Here is a 10488-nt window from a genome sequence, read left to right on the forward strand (position 1 = left end):
GTTGCATAAAATAGTGTATGAAACTTTGTTAATTAGAGTCATATAAACATTGCTAAATAAATAAATAAATAAATCCAGGTAAGCAGGAGAGGCAAATGCAGAAACATTTTTCAATGCAACAGTTATTCCTCACTGCATCAAGACAATTATCTTTAAGTTGGCATGTACATTTAGCAGATGGGACACAGCAAAATCTGGGGCTTTTTTTGGGGGGGGGGGGACGGACTTTAAGATCTATAGTACCTGAGTTTTAATTCCAGATGCTATAACAATAGATGGTACATGATGATAACACCCTAACTGGGGCAGGGTAGGGAGGGAGAACCCCTTTTTGTTGCTAATGTTGAACATCAGGGAATCAGTCACAGTAGTTGATTCAATGCAAATCATCCATGGATAGATTAGTAAATCCCAATGCACTTTCTGCTCATCCCTGTTTTACAGAGGGAGGGAAGGAGAGCTGGCTCAAGACAGCTGCATTCAAATAAAGCTAGACCAGACCCAAGTTAGCAAAGACAACAGAAAAGAGTTCCCTATCTCATCACAAAGGGATATATGAAATAATCTCCCTAGGACTTAGCCAGCTGAATGGCAACTTTGTCAGATTATTTCATGAAGCACTTTAACAGCAAATGTTTAACTGCTATAAGAATGCCAATACACCCATAGTTGCAGTCAAGAACTGAAAAGGCTAAACGATTCTTTTCTTTGCAAGCTCTTTGAAGGCAAATAAATGTAAGGTATGGAGGTGGGGGCATTTTTCCCTCCTATAAGGTTTCTTTCAAGCTGCTAAGAAACAAGTAACACCTCTAGATTTTAAGATTTAATTGTCTAGAAACTTTTATGTGAAGAAATATAATAAGGAAAAAACATTCTTAATTATTATCTTAATTCTTAATTATTATAGTGGATATTTTTTACCATTTGGCCAAAACTAATAAAACTGCATTGTTAGTTCCATGCACTCAAAGCGGCTTTGTGCTTGTTTCATGAACAGCTGACCTTCCCTATCATGAGCAATATAAAAGGAAAAACTCACTGGATACACAAGTCCTCGGGCATGCCTAAACTTGTTCTTTCCACATCTTTCCAGATGTTAAAGACAACATATTAACAAGTTTCCCTTAGGTGACTAACCTGAGATGCCCTTTTTTTCAGGGGTTCAATGTCAACTTTAAGAAACACTCCAAAATTCTCACACTCAGCACAGAATAAATCTAGTAGGATTTCTTTTTGAGCTACTATATTGTTGGTTGTGCTGAATATTTAAATCCACTAAATAACAGCATGTGAGGTAAGCTGTAAAGGAATCATTGACCAACCTCCAGTATTCTGTCTCCTGACTGCAAACGACCATCTTTAACTGCTGCACCTCGTGGTAAAATATTTTTTACAAATATAGGTCCAGGACCATGTACTGAAGAGTCTCTTGTAACCACAGTGAAACCAAGTCCTTCAGAACCTAAAGAACAGACAGAAGAATTAGGAGAATCTGAGATAAATGACAGCAGCAAAAAAAAAGTTATTATCACAAGTATTTATTTTCAGCTTCAAACTTTTATATTCAAGTAAGTCTGTGTTACATCAAATGTCCTTACTGCACTCCAAACACTTCATTCATTTTGGTGGTGAATTAAGGTCACATTTTCAGCTTCCTCTGAGCAGCTGCTATACCCTTTCCCCCTCGGGCTTCTTCCAACTACAAAACATCATGGACATAATTTACCTTCTGTTTTCCCCCTCCTACTATTCTGCACATTTTTAAATGAAAGGAATGCAGCAACCCAATTTACAATTCTAAATCAATGTCACATTATGAAACAAAAAGAAGCAAAAGTACCTGCAGTTTCTACAAATCCACACAATGGATAATATCTAACTATTGTCCAAAACACACTGCAGAAATAATTCAGTTTGAGACTGCTATAACTGTACTGGCTCAATTCTAGGGAATTATGGGAACTGTAGTTTTGTGAAACATTTAGCCTTCTCTGTCAGAGAGCTCTGGACCCACAATAAACCACAATTCCCAGGAATCCTTGGCATTGAGCCAGGGCAGCTAAAGTGATCTCAAACTGGATTATTTCTGCAGTGTGTTTTGGACAAATGATGATGATGGGGGGATAAGTCAATACTGTACAAAATTTATGATCCCAGAAACCTGAATGCCTTTTAACAAGTACAAGGATAGAACTGTGGGCTTGAACTAAGATACATAACAGAATCTGTTTTCAGCTAAACATTTTAGCTAAATTCTGGCAGGGGACAGACTGCCCCAAAAGAGTGGCCTGCCAGCGGCCTTTTTCCCTCCGGAAGGACACCACAGCCACCAGACCGCATGGCATCCATCCAGAGTAAAAAGAACCTGGAAAAAAAACAGGTTCTTTTTGTGCCGCCATTGTTATGTCGCGATTGCACCAATGGTGCACTCGTGATGTAATGGACGTGACATGAAGTGCGGATGCTATGTGTCCGTTATGTCAAAATGGCAGTGCCTGTGTAAACGGGATGCCACCATTATGTGCTGCCAGCATGTAATAGGATTAGGGACCATGCGGTTGGTGTGTGGTCCCTAACCCTAAAATCGGTGCCAGAATGGCACATTTGGCTCATTTATTCCAGGCCATAGTTAAAATGTAAGACTGAGGTCCAAACACAGCAGAAATAATCCAGTTTGAGACAGCTTTGACTGTCCTGGCTCAATGCTAGGGAATCTGGGAATTGTAGTTGATTATGGCACCAGAGTTCTCTGACAGAGAAAGCTAAATGTCTCACAAAACTACACTTCCCAGAATTCCCTAGCATTGATCCAGGGCATTTAAAGTAGTCTCAAACCTGATTATTTCTGTAGTGTGTTTTGGACCCAAATCTTCACAATTCTGTTCTAGTACGCAAGACATATGGTGTAACTCACCAAGAATTAAAGTCGAAGGCTTTCTTGGATGGCATCCATAGTTTTTTGTGGGTTTTTCGGGCTATGTGGCCAAGTTCCAGAAAAGTTTCTTCCTGACATTTTGCCAGCATCTGTGGTGAAGATGCCAACCACAGATGCTGGAGAAACGTCAGGAAGAAACTTTTCTGGAACATGGCCACATAGCCCGAAAAACCCACCAAAAACTCACCATGAATTAGTTCACTAGGGAACGGGTCACTTCAACAAAACTCTGTCAAAAGTCTTAGAAACTAAAACAATCACTTCAATAAAGCAGGATTATTTATGTAAACTTCATCAATAGGCATTAGGCATCAAGTTAAACCTGATTCATTTGTTACAAGAGAGATGTTTGTTGACTAAAAACAGAACAACATGGCATGCAGAACTTCTTTGTGTAAAGCCACTCGTGTGCAATTGCAGCTATTTAAAATATGCTATCACAACTGCTCTTATCCATACACTTCCAATCTACTGGGTCTTGCAAAAGAACTCCCACATGTTAAATGCTCAACTGGTTCTGCCTTCCACTGCTTTAGCAATGCATAGATCAAACATACACATTCAAACTATTACTCATAATATATAACTATCATGCTCATCCAAGCATTACCTTTCTTGAGGTCTATCCTTATCCTCTTTGCATTTTTCTTGCTGCCAAAGCCCATAAGTGGAGATAAAGATGGTGATGATGGCTTCCTGCTTACCCTTGGCATGTTGGGGCTCTTGGCAGGACGTAGCACTGTCCACACACCAGTCTCCAGACTGTTCATGCCAGACAGGTCTACTTCCTTTGGCATTGGCTTTGGATGGATGGGAGGTAGAACCTTTGCCTTTGAAACGTGTTCACTGTTATCTGAAGGATATAAAGATGTGATGACAGATTTCTCATATTGTTCACGGCTGCATGAAGGAACCACTTCCAAGAAGATATTTGGAGATTTCATGGCTTGACGGAAGAGATCTTGTGCTCTGCGGGGCAGGGGAACAGATATAGGGAAAATGTATAAAGATCTGAAAATTTCACAGTTTTCAGTGTGAACACAGATTTGAAATTAGAATCATAGAAGCATAGAGTTGGAAGAGACCACAATTTGCAAAGTTAGAAATGTTGGCTTTTCTTACTGATATTCATTTTTCTCCTATAGCCATTTAGTAGACACTCTTTTATAGTACATATCTCACAGCCCCCCCCCCCCTCCCGGACAGTTGTAGGATAAAAACATTTGAGATGAAGGAGACTGACTTATCTATTGCCATCAAGTCAGATCCATAGCTAAGCATGGTTTCCAATTTAGGACTACATAAAGTCTCATAACGTAACCCTATATGCTCTGGGTATGTACATATCACAGTACTTGTTTCTATTTGCATTTTAGTTTTTTAATGGCTTAAAGCAGAACAGATAAAAATGTATCCTTGTATTATAAGATCTAAACTATCAAAGCCATAGTAATAGACAAGGCAACAGATACAAAACTAGGCATGAATATTAAGAGAAACTGGTGTTTTCAACATGTTGATTAATTTTAATGTATCTCTAGCTACATCCAGACTGCAGAAATAATCCAGTCTGACACCATTTTAACTGCCATGATTCAATGCTATGAAATTTTTGGAATTGTAGTTTAGAGAGACATTTAACCTTCTCTATCAGAGAACTCTGGTGCCACAACAAACTATAATTCCCAGTATTCCACAACATTGAGCCATCACAGTTAAAGTTATATCAAACCAGATTATTTCCGCAATGTGGATACATCCTCGGTATTTGAAGCTTGTAGTACTATTTTCAGTCATTAGATGGAAGATTTTCTTACCCAACATTATGTTTTGCAGTTGATATAGTTTGAAGCCAAGTCTAGAAATTGGGAGCGGGGGCAGAGCTATAGGGCTATTTCTTTCCCACATTCCCCTCTTCACAGGAATGGAATGGCCACAAAGTGCACCATGGCAGTGTGAGTTAGCAATGGCTATGGCTTTACTCAAAAAGGAAAGGTAGCGTCTCCAATTTTGACAGCTAAATAACTTTGCATGAAGACTTCAGGTTACCAAATTAAGACCTATGAAAACCTGTGGGAAAAGGGGAGCTTACACTGATACAGAATGTGTCAGACTTATAACCTGATAGTTTATTCGATATTGTTAGATTATATGGGGAAACACCTTATGTTTCCCTGCACACTTGTGTAATTTAACAACTTCAAGTGGGCAGTGCAATGTATGAGTGGAAACATATAATTATACCGTTAACTTGTATAAGGTGGTTGTTCAGTTCAGCATTGCAGAAGTACTTTCTTAATATAAGCACACCACACACTCCAGTGGACCACATATTAGACCTGCTAAAATGCCCAAGCAAGCATTTACATTCAACCTTCCACCCCAATTTATCTGTGTAAATCCAATGAAAAACAGTGAGATGTAGGCTTAACAGGATCCCTAGTCAAATATTCTCTCAACTCTTTTCTGTGGAGTAATTAAATTTATATCTACACAGGAGAGAAATACCTATCTCACACCCTAATCCCTGTGGACAGTCACCCCTTTCCCCCTTTAGCACATAGTATTAAGTTAATTTTCAAGGCATAATTCTCCCTCTTCACACTTCCACCAACCAGAACACGTTCAAGAGTGCTATCCATAGCTCAACTCAAACTTGAACTGTCTCCTCTATTTTACAAAAAAGAAAGAAAGAAAAGGAAAGAATGTTTGAGGCTTGAAAATGATAAGGTTTTTCTTGTTCTAATGACCAAGAGGGGAAAATGACATTGTACTTCCATTATGCATATATTTGAGCTGCACCACAGTCAACAATCCAAAATCTTTTCGATTAAATCTAGATGTGAATAAAACCAGTAACGCTGAAGACAAAGAATTTTTTTTTGTTAGATGCTACATATGTATTATCTTATTTATTTTATTACATTTATGAGCTGGTCAGTCAATAAGAATATATGAGCAGTAAACAATAATAAGCAAAACTAATACAAAAATTAAATTAGAATGTCATTCTTAAGAACAATGGAAAAATGTAAGGCTGAGTCACAGATTAGGGAAAGCTGGCATGAAACAAAATGTTTTCAGAAAGTGGCCAAAACCCACTTTCTCATTGTCTTAGAAAACTTACTGTATAAAATATAGAGGGAGAAAGTCTCTTGTTTTTCTGATCTCATGGAGTTTTGGTTTGAAATAAAGTTAAAAGTACAGACAATAAAAAGGAGCAACACACATAACAATACAGATCATGATTAGGGAGGTTAATTGAATTTCTTAAGTATGAATTCTTTTCACATGCTACAAACAATTCATATTTTAAATAGGTAATTGTATTACAAACTTCCAAAAAAGTGCTGCTCAAATATTTTGGGATACATGTATAGCAAAAGACGGCAGCATATGATAAAGGAGAGGAATCAGCAGCAAATTTCTGAAAAATGTCAAGAACAATAATAAGAGAGTATCTATGCTTTAAAATGAAATGCAAGTAATGGATCTATCAATGGAAAGACATAAAATTCTTCAAAATACAGTCTTGAGGACTACATATAATAAACTCAGTTAAGAAAGATTTCTTCTTGTTTAGAAAAAGCTGGACTAAGTAAGTTATTTATGGTTTCTAAGTCAGAACTGGCTGGAATATTAACTGGCCTTTTCCAACTAGCTAATAAAATGTTTACATAATGTGACTATAATCTTTAACAAGAGATGAAATATTATATTCCCTGGGTGACTGTGATGGGGGGGGGGGGTGTTGGGGAAATCCCACGTATTTCATAAGTGACACAGGCAGAATTATGATATTTAATTGGTATGCAACATACCATAGTTGTTTCACTTTTACAAATCTGGTTTGATCTGAACTTCACACAACTCCTAGCTGTAATAACAACAACAACAACAATAGCAGAACTCACTGTGCAAAGGTTTTATCTGCAAGTTCAATGCTGTTAATTTTCACAATGCACTCATTTTCATGGAAAAGTCCATCCCGCTTAGATCGGCTGTTCTCCTCAATGCCACGGATATAGAGCCCTAGGATCCTGAGGAAGAAATATAAAATAACTTAGTTGATATTAGCTTCAAAAATTATTGATTTCCTCTTTCCCCTGCTGCCTGTTTTGTCCTCTGGCATCTGCTTTGTAGAGACCTTTCAGAATTGGGGAAGGAGATGAAAATCCATCTTATCCCCTTCTAAAAGTGGACTCCTCTACAATACCAGGTTCAAGTTCAAGTTCATCTTTGTTACAATCATCGACCAGCACAGGTAAAAAGGGGATACAGAATAAAAGAAGGCAATGGTAAAAACCAGGTAAAAGCCAGCTAAAAACACAAGTTAAAAATAGTTTTAAAATATGCTTTTAAAATCACGCATGGTAGACAAGATTAATCCTAGCCTACTGCAGAGGTCATTGCTTAATAGATTTTAACTACAGCTGCACAGAATCTGTCAACATTATAAATTATATCTGGATTGGTGTCCGACAGCAGCAAAGAAGTGTAAACGTGACTGGTGTGTCCTTGATGTTTATACAATAGAGGTGAGAGAAGGCTGAGGTGGATGTCCCTGTAGTGTGAGCACTGTAGTAGTAGTATGTGCTCTATTATCTCTGTTTGGCCACAGTCACGGGAGCACAATCTATCTGAGAAGGGCATCTTCTTACATTGGCCTTAAAGAACAGCTGAAAAGAAGGCATGATATCATGCCAAAGTAGAGGCTCTCCAGTGTTTGGGTACTTCGAGTTTTGCCAAATATGCCATAGGTTATGCCAAGTATCTGTTGGAGTCACTAACAATAAAAGTTGGGGCACTAGCTAGGCCTAGCTGTCGCTCTATATCTATCACCCATTGTTTCATGGTTACTTTAGCCTTTTCATATCCCATGTTGAGCAAAAGATATGGAGAGAAACCCAGTGAAAACATTTTAGTCATCACCGTCCATTTCTACATAGACTGGAATTCATCAGTCAGGGTAAGTGGAGCAAGCCCAGTGGGGGAAAAAGGATAGTCTGAGTCAGTACCTGAGTATAGTCACCCACACGCTGGCCTCCATTTTCATAAAGCCTGGCTCCAGTCTCAGAATTGCATTAGAGACACACTTTCATATTGTTTAATCAAAATTATTTTAATAGTTTTTAAAACTGGTAAATTTTTAACCAATTCTATCTGTGAACTTCCTTGACTCCCACTTTAGAAGGAAGGCGGCATAAAATAAAATAATTTTGTGTTGCAACAGTGTTGCCACTCCTTAGGTTAACTTTTCATAATGGCAGAGATATAAGAAGATGCTGTGAAAAATAGGAATGTAGGCCCTAGATTCCAACATGAGTTGTACAAAATAATAATTCTATTTTTTAAAAAAACATATACACAATTTCAGCTACCAAAAATGGAACCTAAATGTCCAAATGACAGCTATGGTCAGAAGTACATTTTCCTTGTGTCAACTGCATTTGTTCACAGACTAGTTATATTATGGTTGTATTAATTCTCAAATGTCCTCAAATTAATTCCATATTTTTGTTGTTTGCTTCCTCATCTGCCTTACATTCTGGTATTTACTGTTGTTTTTGTTGCACTTTACCATACTGTAAAATGCATTTAACATTTTACTGGAAAGATTGAAATACAGTGGTGCCTCGGGTTACGAAATTAATTCGTTCCGTGGCACCGTTCGTAACCCGAAAAGCCTTCGTAAGCCGAATTGCCATAGGCGCTAATGGGAAAAAGCCGCGATTCCGTGCGAAAAAGCCGAAAAAAGCACCAAAAGTTTTTTCGTAACCCGAAAAAACATTCGTAACCCGGAACAATGTTTTCCTATGGGATTTTTTCGTATCCCGAAAATTTCGTAACCTGGGTATTTCGTATCCTGAGGTACCACTGTACTTAAATAAAATAGTAAAATAAAGTAATGTATGCTCAATTAAACTCTGTATATTTTAAATGCTTGTTTTAAAGCACTGATGGCATATAATTGTGACAATGAATAAAAATAAAAAATAAAAATTAAGAATTTCTGTAATACTTCTCTTTTCCGCATTTGTTCTCAGAGTCACATCTTTTTGTGAACGTTTTCAAAACCATATATTTGCCCTACCATCAGAAAGGGCCCATTAAAGCCCAAGGCATCAGCAGTAAATATGATTATCATTTTTAAAAAATAAAAGACAAGACAATTTTAAAACTGAATTGTTATCAAACAATTATCTTTATTAGTAAACTCAAATTCTAATATGAGATGAGGAAGTCAAGTGTACCTTATTTTTGTCTGTCTCAATATTAATGGTATTTCAATATGTTTTTAAAATTAATTTCTTCTCTGTTCCTATACATCCAAGAGAAGTAAGCAGACTGGAAGTCAGACAAATATTTCAGAAAACTCATGTTAAACTTTGTTAAACTTCAATATTAAATAGTTTAGAATGTTACTTTTAAAGGGGAATATGTTACTTTGTCTATTTCTCTCATCACTCAACAGGTGGTTTAGTTGTTACTTTTACTGGAGTACAGAAGTATAGAAGAAACTTGTTGAGTTACTAAATACCAAAAAGTTACCATCATTGTTACAACTGTGCCTTTATAATATACAGTACTGCAAAATACTCCCTGGGACCCTCAAATGACCAATTCAGATATTCTTCCTTAGAAATTCTTAGAAAAATGCAGAAGACATTACAAAACAATCCATGTCTGTGGCAGCCACTCAGATAACCCTTCTTCCTTCCCTTCTGACTGTTTGGATTGAAGTCAGCAGGAAATATTTCACTCTCAAATTTCTTTCAAATTTCTTTTCTTTTTCCCCAGAATAAAAAGCCTTTGAGAGGGGAGGGATATGTCCCCCCCCCACCTTATTTTTTTCCATTTTTTCCTGGTCTTCACATATCTAGTCAGACATGGGACTACTGAAAGAGTGAAAACAGAGGCACCCAAATAGACACAAAACCTTCTTTAATATTTTTACATTTGAAGACTAACCCAAACATTAAAAGTCATTTAAGCGTGTTTACATTTAAAATCTCTTGGTGAACAGATACACTTGATACAAGCTACAATGAAATGAGTAAGTCTGTACAAAACAAAAGTGCAACACAGTTAGAGGAAGGGCACACTACAAGACAAAGAATAGTTACGAAAATCTTGAATTACTCCTGATGTATTTCTTACTAAAATTTTTAAAGAAGCAAGTCCAAGGTCTTTTCCAAACTGTCTGCCTCTCCATAAGAAAAATCCCTTACCTTCCACTTAAGGATGAAAAGTATGGTACAACATGTATCCCCAGAGGGCCGCCTTCCCCGGAAATCTCCACTGTTCTTGTCAAACCACTTAGGAAGAAAAAAGAGAAAAAATATAGGATTTTCTTCAAAAGAGACCAGTAGAAATACATTTTTGAACTCTGACGGATGCACTTACCTCAGAGCCTATCATCAGTTTCTTCCAGTCCTCACAACACCTGCTAACATTTTCATAAAACATCTCCCCAACAATCAGCCAAATCATTCAACTGCATTTGCTATCCTCTATGAAATTGAGAACCTGTATGGCATGAAATGTGTGAT

General features: G+C 37.2%; 1 protein-coding gene across 1 annotated transcript in view; it reads right to left on the reverse strand.

Moving 5' to 3' along the window:
- Window positions 1–10488, reverse strand: part of PARD3B (par-3 family cell polarity regulator beta) — a 313146-nt gene that overhangs the window by 112012 nt on the left and 190646 nt on the right. Inside the window, exons 6-9 of the mRNA XM_042474689.1 lie at window positions 10168–10254; window positions 6850–6975; window positions 3546–3904; window positions 1323–1462 (exon numbers count right to left, since the gene is read on the reverse strand). Coding sequence (XP_042330623.1) covers window positions 1323–1462; window positions 3546–3904; window positions 6850–6975; window positions 10168–10254 — 712 coding nt within the window. The remainder of the gene's footprint in view (window positions 1–1322; window positions 1463–3545; window positions 3905–6849; window positions 6976–10167; window positions 10255–10488) is intronic.

The sequence above is a fragment of the Sceloporus undulatus genome, chromosome 1 (assembly GCF_019175285.1).
Source record: "Sceloporus undulatus isolate JIND9_A2432 ecotype Alabama chromosome 1, SceUnd_v1.1, whole genome shotgun sequence".
In the NCBI taxonomy this organism is placed as follows: domain Eukaryota; kingdom Metazoa; phylum Chordata; class Lepidosauria; order Squamata; family Phrynosomatidae; genus Sceloporus; species Sceloporus undulatus.